This window comes from Lathamus discolor, chromosome 1 (genome assembly GCF_037157495.1).
Source record: "Lathamus discolor isolate bLatDis1 chromosome 1, bLatDis1.hap1, whole genome shotgun sequence".
Lineage (NCBI taxonomy): Eukaryota > Metazoa > Chordata > Aves > Psittaciformes > Psittacidae > Lathamus > Lathamus discolor.
The window spans coordinates 132,323,071-132,334,920 of record NC_088884.1 but is presented as its reverse complement, the minus strand read 5'-3'; the positions used below and the strand labels follow the sequence as shown (position 1 = coordinate 132,334,920).

At 37.1% G+C, this 11,850-nt stretch overlaps 1 protein-coding gene across 8 annotated transcripts in view; it reads left to right on the top strand.

Annotated features, from left to right (window-relative positions):
• FAT1 (FAT atypical cadherin 1) overlaps positions 1 to 11,339 on the top strand; it is a 115,702-nt gene extending 104,363 nt beyond the window's left edge. For 6 of the 8 annotated variants that reach the window (XM_065696146.1, XM_065696164.1, XM_065696174.1 and 3 more), the window contains exons 20-29: positions 144 to 275; positions 378 to 541; positions 1,124 to 1,586; positions 2,096 to 2,249; positions 2,477 to 2,587; positions 2,786 to 3,417; positions 3,664 to 3,801; positions 5,807 to 5,866; positions 8,586 to 8,621; positions 9,616 to 11,339. In XM_065696146.1, the coding sequence (XP_065552218.1) occupies positions 144 to 275; positions 378 to 541; positions 1,124 to 1,586; positions 2,096 to 2,249; positions 2,477 to 2,587; positions 2,786 to 3,417; positions 3,664 to 3,801; positions 5,807 to 5,866; positions 8,586 to 8,621; positions 9,616 to 10,241 (2,516 nt within the window). In that variant the 3' untranslated portion in view covers positions 10,242 to 11,339. The remainder of the gene's footprint in view (positions 1 to 143; positions 276 to 377; positions 542 to 1,123; positions 1,587 to 2,095; positions 2,250 to 2,476; positions 2,588 to 2,785; positions 3,418 to 3,663; positions 3,802 to 5,806; positions 5,867 to 8,585; positions 8,622 to 9,615) is intronic. The other 2 variants (XM_065696161.1, XM_065696183.1) reach the window with 2 other exon arrangements.
• The last annotated feature ends 511 nt before the right edge of the window (positions 11,340 to 11,850 follow it).

Genomic DNA, 11,850 nt, shown 5'->3' with positions numbered 1-11,850 from the left:
CATTACTGTTACTTTACTTCTTTGTCTGATGGTTAGGAATATCATTTAGGTTACTTTCAGCTACTACATACACTTAAGTGTGTCCCTTTTAACAAAATGCCATTACCACCAACAGAAGAGAAATAATGTGTTTTGTTTTACAGAAGGGAAATGCCCCTTGGTGAATAGTGTGTGTGAAGAAAACCCATGCCCTGAAGGTGCTGAATGTTTAGGAGATCCAAAGGAAGGGAAATACACCTGTGTTTGCCAAGACAGCAAAGTCGGACAGTGTCCTGGTAAGAAATTAAAAATCTCTGCAAAAAAACATATTACTTTCCAAACATAAATTTAATTCCAGTCCTGTGTTAAAACATTTTATGCTTTTTTGTATTCCTAAGCATCAGCCAGCTCTGCTGTGACATTTACTGGGAGCAGCTATGTGAAATACCGTCTCATGGAAAATGAGAATAAAGAAGAAATGAAGCTGACAATGAGACTTAGGACTTACTCTGCTCATGCAGTTGTTATGTATGCTCGAGGAACAGACTACAGTATCTTAGAGGTACATTAAAATCTCTTAGTGCATATCTCCTTCTCTTTTCTTCTTACCATGTTCTTACTTTTTTTTGTGCTAAATTAAAAGAATCGTAACATCTCTGTAGAATTGTTAAAATTGAGAATTGCCTTCAATGTAGAGTGTGTTATACATCCAGGTGACAAAATTGTAGGAGTTTTTATAATGTGTAAAAGGAATTATTTTTCTTTAGTGTTTTTTGAATAAAACAAAACAAAAAAACACTCTGAATTAGCTGCAACTTTACATGTATTTACTTACAATACTCATTTAATCCATACAGAAAATGTTATTTAAAGCACAAGATGAAAGGTCTTGAGGTATTATAATCTTTTGATGATGATCTGAGACTTCATTACTAGAGGAAAATTTTACAAAGTATATATTTTAAAGAACCATATGGAATGAATCACAATCACTGTGACTGTTTAGAATACAATGTTATTAAACATCCTTGCATGAACACTGCCATCATCTTGTCTCTCCAGCAAACAAACTTCTATAGGCATCAATATTTCATATTCTTTAGGCATGTAAACCATTTGTTGATGCTGTGGTTTTCCTCTGTAGATTCACCATGGAAGGCTCCAATACAAATTTGATTGTGGCAGTGGACCTGGGATTGTCTCTGTTCAGAGCATTCAGATAAACGATGGCCAGTGGCATTCAGTATCTCTTGAAGTGGATGGAAATTATGCACGACTTGTTCTGGATAGGGTGCATACTGCTTCTGGTACTGCTCCTGGTACACTTAGGACGCTAAACCTAGATAATCATGTGTTTTTTGGTGGTCATATTCGGCAGCAAGGTACAAGACATGGTAGAAGTCCTCAGGTTAGCAATGGTTTCAGAGGCTGTATGGATTCTGTTGTACTTAATGGACAAGAGCTGCCCCTGAACAGTAAACCACGAAATTATGCACACATGGAAGAATCTGTAGATGTGACTCCTGGATGCTTTCTGACTACCACGGAAGGTTGTTCAAGCAGTCCATGTCAGAATGGAGGCATCTGCAACACACTGTCAAATGGAGGTAAGATGTGCTCTAGTCTTCTGCTGTTGGCTTTCAAAACTGCCTTTCCACTTTACTGCCTTGAAGAGCAAAATGACTTTGTGAATAATTCTTGCTTTTCCAGAGAGTTGTGGAACAGATTGTTCCTTAGGTAGCATTGTTGAGCAGGTAAGAAGGATGTGCCTGCCTGTGTTCTAGACTCAAGTCCTTGGGGTATGAAGTAGACTAAGTACATCAGAGAAGGTGGGGATTAACTTCACTATCAACACCTGTAGTCAAGTCCTCTTAACTGCCTACTTTAGAGTCTTCCTTCAAAAATTCTGAATTCAGTGACAAGCTTGAGTTTTGTGAGAGAATGGAAGTTATCCTTCAGTCATTTTCAAAAAGAAACTTACTGTTAGACTCTCCTTTGTCTTTCACTAAAAATATTTCTATTTCTTCCTATCCTCTCGCTGTCTGAACAGTGGGCAGAGAGGATCTTAAATCCTGTAAATCCATATGTGTCTTTCAAAAAAACTATTTGATTTCAGGTTACTACTGCAAGTGTGCACCTTTGTTTATGGGAACTCACTGTGATGTAAGCGTCAACCCGTGTGCTTCCAACCCCTGCCTTTATGGTGGTACTTGCATTCCAGTCAGTGACGATTTTATCTGCCAGTGCCGAGGACAGTATACAGGGCAAAGGTAAGTTTGTATGGTTTATTGTACGAATGATCCCTTCAGAGAGTAAGCTATAAATGTAACACTTTCTCTGCTTTCTTGTTTATCTGTTTCCTACTTAAAGTTCAGATTCTAAACCCACTGAAGTTAGTTAAAGTTAATGCCAGGCCCTATGTCCCACATAGCCCTGAGTCCCACACTATATATTCACTTGCAGTAAGGTAATGGTTTGGGTTTTTTCACCTTCGCAGGTGCCAGCTGGGTCCATACTGCAAAGACAATCCTTGCAAAAACAGTGGCAAGTGTATTGACAGTTTAGATGGACCTGTTTGTGAGTGTGAAGCAGGCTTCCGTGGAGAAAGGTAGGTAGTGTTCCACATTTATGGAATTTTAACAGTATTACTTAACAGTTCAAACTGGTTGAAATCTGTAATGTTGATAAAACAGCAGATTGCTTAGTAGTGTATAGTACTGTATATTAAATACGTTGAGATCAAGGAGACTAGAACAAAGACTACCACTGTAAGCTAACCATTATTGCTCTGCTGTTTTTCTGGTAGGTGCCTGACTGATGTCGATGAATGCATAGAAAACCCGTGTCTTAATGGTGCACTTTGTGAGAATACTTACGGTTCATATCACTGCAACTGTAGTCATGGATTTGGAGGAAAACACTGCACAGACATTGTTCTTAACAAATACGTTTCAACATCTTGGAACATTAGCTTAGCTGAAGTGATTGGGATTATTGTTTTCATCGCAGGAATATTCTCGTTAGTTGTCATTTTTGTTGTTTGCCGCAAAGCGATTAGTAGAAAGAAGAAGCATCAGCCAGAACCTGAAGACAAGCAGTTGGGAGCTACAACAGCTTTCTTGCAAAGACCTTATTTTGATGCAAAATTGAATAAGAACATCTATTCTGACATCCCACCACAGGTTCCTGTTCGTCCCATTTCATACACTCCAAGCATTCCAAGCGACTCCAGGAATAATCTTGACAGGAATTCTTTTGAAGGGTCTGCTATCCCTGAGCACCCAGAGTTTAGTACTTTTAACCCAGATTCTGTACATGGTCATCGGAAAGCTGTAGCTGTTTGCAGCGTAGCACCAAATTTGCCACCTCCACCTCCCTCCAACTCTCCTTCAGACAGTGATTCAATACAGAAACCCACCTGGGATTTTGACTATGACAGTAAGAAATGTTCTTATTTTATTACTTTTCTTTTAAAGGTGTGTGCTGCTACACTTTTATTATGAGTGCAAAGTCTTTGTCTATGCTTGTTATGTTACAAAAGGCATTATGACTTTACTGGGGTTTGAGTCTGACTGATTGAGCTTCAAGCTCTGCTAAGTTTTGTAAAAATGTGTAGATCTTAGCCTTAAATGTTATTGACTCTAATCTAGAATCTTATAGTCATCTCACCACTTCTTCTTTCAGCTAAAGTAGTAGATCTTGACCCCTGTCTTTCAAAAAAGCCTCTGGATGAAAAGAACTCCCATCCTTACAGTGCCAGAGAAAGCATGTCTGAGGTCCAGTCTCTCAGCTCCTTTCAGTCTGAATCATGTGATGACAATGGTAAGTAAAATGCAGTCTTGCCCCATAGGTTCATTTGTTTTGTCTTTGCATCTCTTAGTATCAATAGGGTTTACATATATCCAATATATATTAAATAAATAATATTTTATTTAATATATATCTGTATTATGTTAATAACCCAATATGGGGTTTTTTTAAGTATTTTGCCTGCATTGTGCCTTGTTTTAATTACTTTAGCTTAAAATTATATATGATCATTCTGCTGTTAGAATATTAGAGGTGTTCAGAGCCTTGTGTTTAAAAGGTGTTAAAAATATGTTCAAATTTGAGAGACTTTTCTAGGTAATCATTAGGTATCACCTGATAGAAGAATACAGTGAATTGTAAAAATGGCTTCTGCACAAATAACTTTCGCTTTGACATTCAGCTCTCGGTAAAAATCTTTCTGGTGTTACAGTTTCATTTGTTTCCTTCTCTTTTTCTTGCTGCGACCTCAGCTCCCATATGGATCAGATCAGTTCTGAGTGAGAGCAGAGTTTAAGGGACTGCTTGTAAGTTTGATTACTTTAGTAATGAAGGAAGCTGCACAAAAAGGATTTTGTTACAGTAGAACAGTATGTTTGGCTTTCACCATGATTAAAATGAATTCATAAAAAATTCATACATTGAAAAAAGCCAATATAAAAGTATATTTTGATCACAAATCCAGTCCATCAAAATATAATCAGCATATGTATATTGGGGATTTATTATTATTAATTGGAAGTCTTTTACTTTTCCATTGTGATGACAGACACTTTTACAGTTGCTGTGAATGCATCTATGCATTCAGAAACATTTCAGGCTGATCGGACAAAGCCACAGTTGCCTCATAACTTAATTCATTACATTAAGGTGTTTTGACTCCCTTTTCCAATTTCTGCTTTTGTCTCTGTGTGGTAAAAAGAATTTGAAATTGCTTTAGCTTAGGAATAAAAAACATTCTGCTTCTTAATGAAGTAGAGTGATTTGTTCTTAACAGCATGAAAAGAAACATATGTGTTAATGATTGGTGAAAGTAAAATGGTATGCTTACAGTACTCGTCATTCTACCTGTAGACTTATTACCAACTTTCAGCTTTTTTCCTGTGGTATAAAGTGTTGTGCAGTACATGTGGTTCTCCCCTCCTCTTCATCCTGTATATTTCATATATTCTGTACTTACATTTCTTGTCATGTATTGTTTACTCATTAATACATCGTTTTAAGAGAAATACCCGTAGCATCATAGATATTGTTCCTTCCTTTTTGGTAGATTCTGAATTTATTAGTTTGAAATTTGATCCCCGAGCCATGCGAAAAAATTGTATGTGCTTATCTCATCTTATCCTATATAAGAGTAAATCCTGCTCCCTTACAAAAGAATCTTGGGAAAGGGAAGACACAAAAAATGCATTTGTTTCAGCTGTTTTTAAATCAGAATGTCACAACCTGAATTTGGTATTTCTACAGTGATACCACTGTTCATGCACAATTAAGTAGGTCAGCAACATAAGTTTTCAGTAGGTATTTTTCCTATGCTAGCATTTTCGTTCATTTCAGTGAAAATTTCTTCCCCCCTAGTCTTATATTGGAGTGGGGGAGAAGTTTTCAGTCTAAAAGGGAAGCCTAATGCAATACTCCTTAATTCATGCAACACAAGCCTTTAGAAGAGCTTTAGGTCATTGCTGTTAGATGAAGTATTATGCAAATGGTATGTTTAGGCAAATTTCAGAAATTCTGAGCCAACTAAAGCAGTTTTGTGCTCCTGCAGAATTTGCTTCAGGAGTAGTTACGTTTCCATTTTTATCAAGAATAAAATTCACTATTAGAGATGTATTTTATGTATTATATGCAACTGCTTGGTAGATAAGAAGAAGGTAAATGTACATGTACACCAGTAATCTTGCTCTATAAAATAGTAATGAACTGCATTTTTACAGTGGTTTTTGTATATCTGTATGCTTTTTAAAGTGATACTAACTATAGGTTTGTTTTAATTTGCTCCTTTTATACCTTTTACAAGCTTCCATAGTGACTGTAATACACCTTGTCAATGCTGTTGTTGACTCGGTGGAAAAAGAAGGTATATACGTGCTTTTCATATTTATTTACAGTTTTGCAGAGTAATGCATGTTTGTCTTCTAGTTAATGTAGTCATAGCAGATGGGAGTTGTAAAATACTATTTACTTGGACTTTCTGATAGGTTTTAACAAAGGATATGTTTATATTGTATATCTGTGAGTATTTTCATGTGTATGCTGTAGTTACCCTGTGGACAGGTTTTACAGTGTGACCTCTTAGCGGTGGGGGGGGGGGGGGGAAGTATTGATTGGTATGAAAAGATCTTACTCTCTTCTGAAAATATTCACACTACTTACTCTCCTGAAAATTTTTACACCAAAGTTCCCAGCAGAATTGAGACAGCATCAAAGGCAATTATGTATGCTGCTGTAGATGAAAAAGCAGCAGTCCCTGTTTCCTTTTCTTCTTCCACCCACATCTGTTGGCACCTTGTCCAGCTGAGCAGCATGGGAGTAGTCCGATGACAGTATTCACTTCCCTGTTCGTCAGATCAGTCTGTCTGTTCAGCAAAACCCCCTGATTTTTCATATGATCTTGAGGTATATAGGCATACACATTCCTATTGGTTTAAGTAGTTACTACCCAGCCTTAAGTCAGTATCTACAAGGTATGTTTGGGTGTATACATGTACACACACATATACTTGTGTGTGTAGTATGTCTTTGGAAGTTAGAAAGAGATGAAGTAGACATTTTTGGTGGAATTTTATTTCTTCCCTGCTAACATTTAAGAACTGACCACTCTGTAAAACACAACTCTTTACAAAATAATAGTAGTAATAAAGGTGCCAATGAGTCTATACAAATGCTAACTATTCTTTTAATGAACTTAAAACTCCCTAAAGTTCCAGTAATATGCAAGTAATTCACTCTACGACCATGAGGCTGCAGAGGTTACTTCTGAAATACCATCCATAGCACATGTTTCCTATTTGTTGAGAAAACCCTACTTTTTATTAAGTTTGCCATTTTAAGAATATAAAATTATAGTAGCTAAAGATTCTCTTTGGTTTACTCTTTGAAGTACATCCTGTCTAATGTATGCAGACAGACACATACATTGTCTACAAAAAATGCAGAGACTCCTAATTACATGACAGTAGTTGATGTGCACGTATAGACTAGAGTCTTCAATGCTAGAAAACTGTAATGCACAGTACTTGTGAAAGGGAGAATTAGAAGACTAGAAGAGGCAAGATCTATGAGGGGAAACATTTAATCACTTTACTCAGATTTTCTCTGAGATTTTGACTGGTAGAAACTAAAAATTATGGATGTAGTTCTCAAGTCAAAGTTGTAAGTGTTGCTTGGTGGTTTAGTGTCACTGTAAAATAAATACAAATATTTTATGCATTGCAGAATATTTGTAGAGAAATTGGAGATGTTGTGCGCAGCTGTTTCTTAACACTTGGAAGTTTCTACTCTTAATAAGCATTCCTTCTTTCAAAGCATTTTGGGTAGAGTTCTGCTTTTGAGCACCCTCAGGAGAGTGCCAGCTTGAGTAGCAGAGATCCTTGCTCAAGCCTTTAGCAAGGTCACATTCTGGGACAGATGGTCTTTTCCTTTAGTCTCCCCAAGTGTTTCTGTTCAAGAGGTGCCTGGAAGCACTCATTCCAGGACAGTTGCAGGTCTTCATTCTCTGCACTGCTCCTCAGGGAAGGTTGTATCTCCATGCAGATGGATAATGCTGAGTGCAAGAGAAAATATAGCTCCAGTCTAGCAGGTCATCACCTAGAAGGATGGGCATGTCAGGTTCCATTCCTTGATAAAAGTGCACTAAATCGTAAGACCACAGTCTGCCTATCTAACTGTCTTCAGTTTTGCACCCAGTTTCCTTAGAAAAATTAAGAATGTCATCTTCTAAGCAGATGTAGTGGTCAGAACCTTCTCCTGGAGATAAGGGCAGAGATGTTTTGAGAGTCTTAGATCTTGGACTGATGCCTCCTTTAGTGTGGACAATATTTTCTTGTCTGGGTTAGGCAAGCTTGAAAAGGGAAAGAAAAAGGAACCTCCCCTAAGAGTCAATCTCTGTCCTTCCAGTCTTCCAAGAATAGATAAAAATATCAATTCTTAGGAAAAGATTCTGGCATTAGGCTAGGCATCACTCATCCTTATAGACCTAAATAGGGAATATAGGTTTCTGAAGAGAAAGAGATCTAAAATTCATCAGATAACACTGGACAATTCTCTGCTGAGTGTGAGTTCTTGGGATTGCTGTACCAAGGGTGGCAGGTCTCCCAGTGCACAGTGTATGTAAGCTAGATACTACAGGGAGCATTCCCATCTTTGCATGAGATACTGGAAAGTGTAAGTCCTAATAGATGCAGCCCTATATCAAAAAACAAATGGGGATACAAGGAAAGAAAAAAGTCAGGTTTGAGTCTTGTTACCCTTTTTTAGCAGAAGTCCTAAATCTACTAATAAGAGGATTTCAGCAAACTATAGACTGCAGATTTTGCCATTACACAGCATGTCCCAGGTGGGCTGTATATAAACTCAGTAACTATTCTACAGTTCAATTTTAACAAAGAAGGATCCCAGGAGTAAAAAAAAAAAAATTAAAAAACCAAAACTACTTTAGCACTGCTAAGTAACTGGAAAAAAAGCAAAGCAGCATGAACATCCTAGTGACAGTCATTGTTTGTCTTCATATTGGTTCTACTATTTGATTCCTAACTACAGATGTTTTCTCCTTTTTCTTCTCATTCTGCCACCTAAAGAATCTTTTGCTGTTCCTGACCTCAGCAATTCAAGAGGTGACTTCTGCATGCAGTTTGTTGATGTTCACCAAAATATTTCTGTTAATACTTGGTTTTAACACAGACTTACTATCTGTTGCTTGCTGTGCATCTGTCTGCAGTGATTATTCTTTACTAGATTTGCACCTTCTTACAATTCTGTCGTAGTTTCCTTTTTGGTGTTCAGATGAGAGAAAAATAATTTTTTTTTAATGAGATTAGGCTTACATCTAGTTTCCAGCAGATGAATACAAACTTATTGGAGGGGAGTTTGTGAGAGAGGGTCACTTTCATTCATTTATGCATGATTAAGCTTGATTTTCCTGTTTTGATCTTGTATGTGGAATCTTGATCTTGTTTGGAATGTGGAATTTTGATCTTGTTTTGACTTTTGAATGTGGAATGTCTTTACTAATAGTCCAGGATTTTTATCAGAGGTGTGTGGCAGTTATTGTAGAGCTAACGGCATTTTGTGAAGTTACCTTTACAATTCAGTTAAGGGGTAAAGTTGCTTTAAATGGTCTGGATACTTTACCAATTAAAAATTATTTTTTTATGCAAGAAAAACATGGTTTGTATGTGCTAAATATATTTTTAAGAAAAACATGTTGCTGTTATCACCCTAACTGTAATTACCCAACAACAATTAAGAATTTAGCTGCACCAGGGAGGCTGTTGGTTCTTTACTGTCTGGTGAACAGTTCTATACTATGTATTGTGATAGCACATTCCATAGGTGACCTACAGCTCTTCTTGTATTAGGTGAGATGTCAAAGAAAATTTAGAAGTTCAAGTGTGAATGATGCAATATCTAATGCATGGCATAACGTAAAGTTTTGTTGTGTTGAGTGTCTTTTGTGGAACCGGGACAAACTGCTCTCTGATTAACAAGTACTGTCCTAATCACAGTGACTGCATTGGCTTAATACATGTGTTGACTTCTCAGTTCAGACTGACTTGAAGACAAGATACTAATACTACTTTTTTTTTTTTTTTTTAATTACCTTTTCAGGTTATCATTGGGATACATCAGACTGGATGCCAAGCGTTCAGTTGCCAGGTATCCAAGAGTATCCAAATTATGAAGTGGTTGAAGAGTCAGCTCCCCTATACAATGATCCAAATGCCATCGATACAGACTATTACCCTGGTGGTTATGACATAGAAAGTGATTTTCCACCTCCACCTGATGACTTCCCTGCACCTGATGAGCTTCCACCATTACCACCAGAATACAGCGACCAATTTGAGTCAATACAGCCACCCAGAGACATGCCAGCCGTAGGTAGCTTGGGCTCTTCTGCAAGAAGCAGGCAGAGATTTAACCTTAATCAGTACCTTCCCCATCACTATCCTGCAGACATGTCAGAACCTCAGACCACAACCGGTGGTGTCAGCAGTAGTTACAGAGAACCTTACGCTCCTTACACGTTAGGGTACAATAGAGACTTTGAAGCACCAGCTGTAGACAACATGTCCATGTCTGTGTATGCTTCCACAGCTTCATGCTCCGATGTGTCAGCATGCTGTGAAATGGAGTCAGAAGTCATGATGAGTGACTATGAGAGTGGAGACGATGGTCATTTTGAAGATGTGAAGATTCCTCCACTTGATTCCCAGCAACATACAGAAGTCTGACACACTCAACAAAAGTGCCTGGACTCTAACAAACTTTATCAATTCTAGAACAACTTTCAAAAGCTTTTTTATTTTTTTCTTTTTCCCAGCCACGGTGAATGCTTTTGTTTCAGTGAGCTAAACTGGCATGGCAGTCTTGGATCATGCAGTTCATTTCACTAAATCAGCCTGTTTCCATTTCCTGACCTACTGTAATTGGAAAGTTCCAAGATATCCATTGGCTGTGCCATTTCTGAACATCCTTTTTGTACTTACATTGTCTATGTTAAGAAAATCACATACCACTTCTCCATGTTAGCATGATACATATATTTATAGTTCTAATGCAATTACTTTTCTCCTACTTTTTGTAAATTTTATGTACAGTTTTGATTTTAATAGTTTTAACTAGATTTTGTAGATATTTTGTGAATTTGTTTTCCACTGAAACTAGTGGTGTTAGTGTGCCATTAAAAACTAGCACCCTGACTTATTATAATCAGGGCGTCACTGTATGTATTCCCCAGAAAACTAAGGTTTGACATTTCATTCTATATTAAAAAAAAAATAAAAAAAAAAAACATTCACACAATTCCAACTGTACATAGGTTAAGTCTGATACTCTTCTGGGTCAGCTACATGGAAATGTCTTAAATGGGTTGCTGTACTTTAGAACTGTAAACAATTTCTCCCTTCTTGGAAAGTGTGTTGGGGGCCCTCTACATACCAGTTTAGAACCAAAACCACCATGACACAGTTTTTATAGTGTCTGTATATTTGTGATCCAATGGTCTTGTAAAGAAAGGTTTTTACTGAAAATTACCATTAGCCAGTCTTTCTTACTGACAATAAATTATTAATAAAATACTTTAGCTTTTCTCTGTGTATCTGTATTATATATAATATACAATTGACAAAGCATTCAGTGCAGCATTTTTAAGTCTGTATATGTTTTGTACTGTACGAAGTTAATTGCTCCAAGCACCACATTTTCCTCTCCTCAGAAGTCAAACCGCAGCTGTGTTAGATGCTCACTAGATGGCAGTGTGTGTCTACTTAATGGTGTTTGAAAAAGTAAACGGGCCAGTATGAATAAAGATTGATGGGTATCAAACTCCAGTAGCCTTCTGGGTAGTTTGCATTTTTCTTTGAACATATAATATCAGCTATGTAAATTACTGAGTATTTTTTCTTAAGTCCTCAAAATAGATACAGAAAAAACCCCAAGCCCTTTAAAGCAGTTTCTTCCTTTCTTAATCACCCAAATAGTTAATCTCAAGAATAACTGTCCCTTGATTATGTACTTGTATGCTGGAATTTCTGTGCCACTTTCAGCTTGTGATAAGTAGAATGGAGGTTTTGTGTAATTATAATTGCAGTTTTCTGCATTAAGTTCACACTAGACATTTACCTGTATATTATCCAGCTGCTTTTCTGATTAGAGTTTGATTCTTGTCTAACAAATTTGTCTAGCTGAAATTTGCCCTGATGGTAAGGTAAAGGAATGAGTTATCCATCTCCTGCCTCTTGCACAAGGGATGCATTTTAAGGTCAGAACAGATTTCCTACCATATTAGTACATTTTTAATACAGCCTGGAATCCTTTCAGCTCTACTTCCATTTTTTTCCA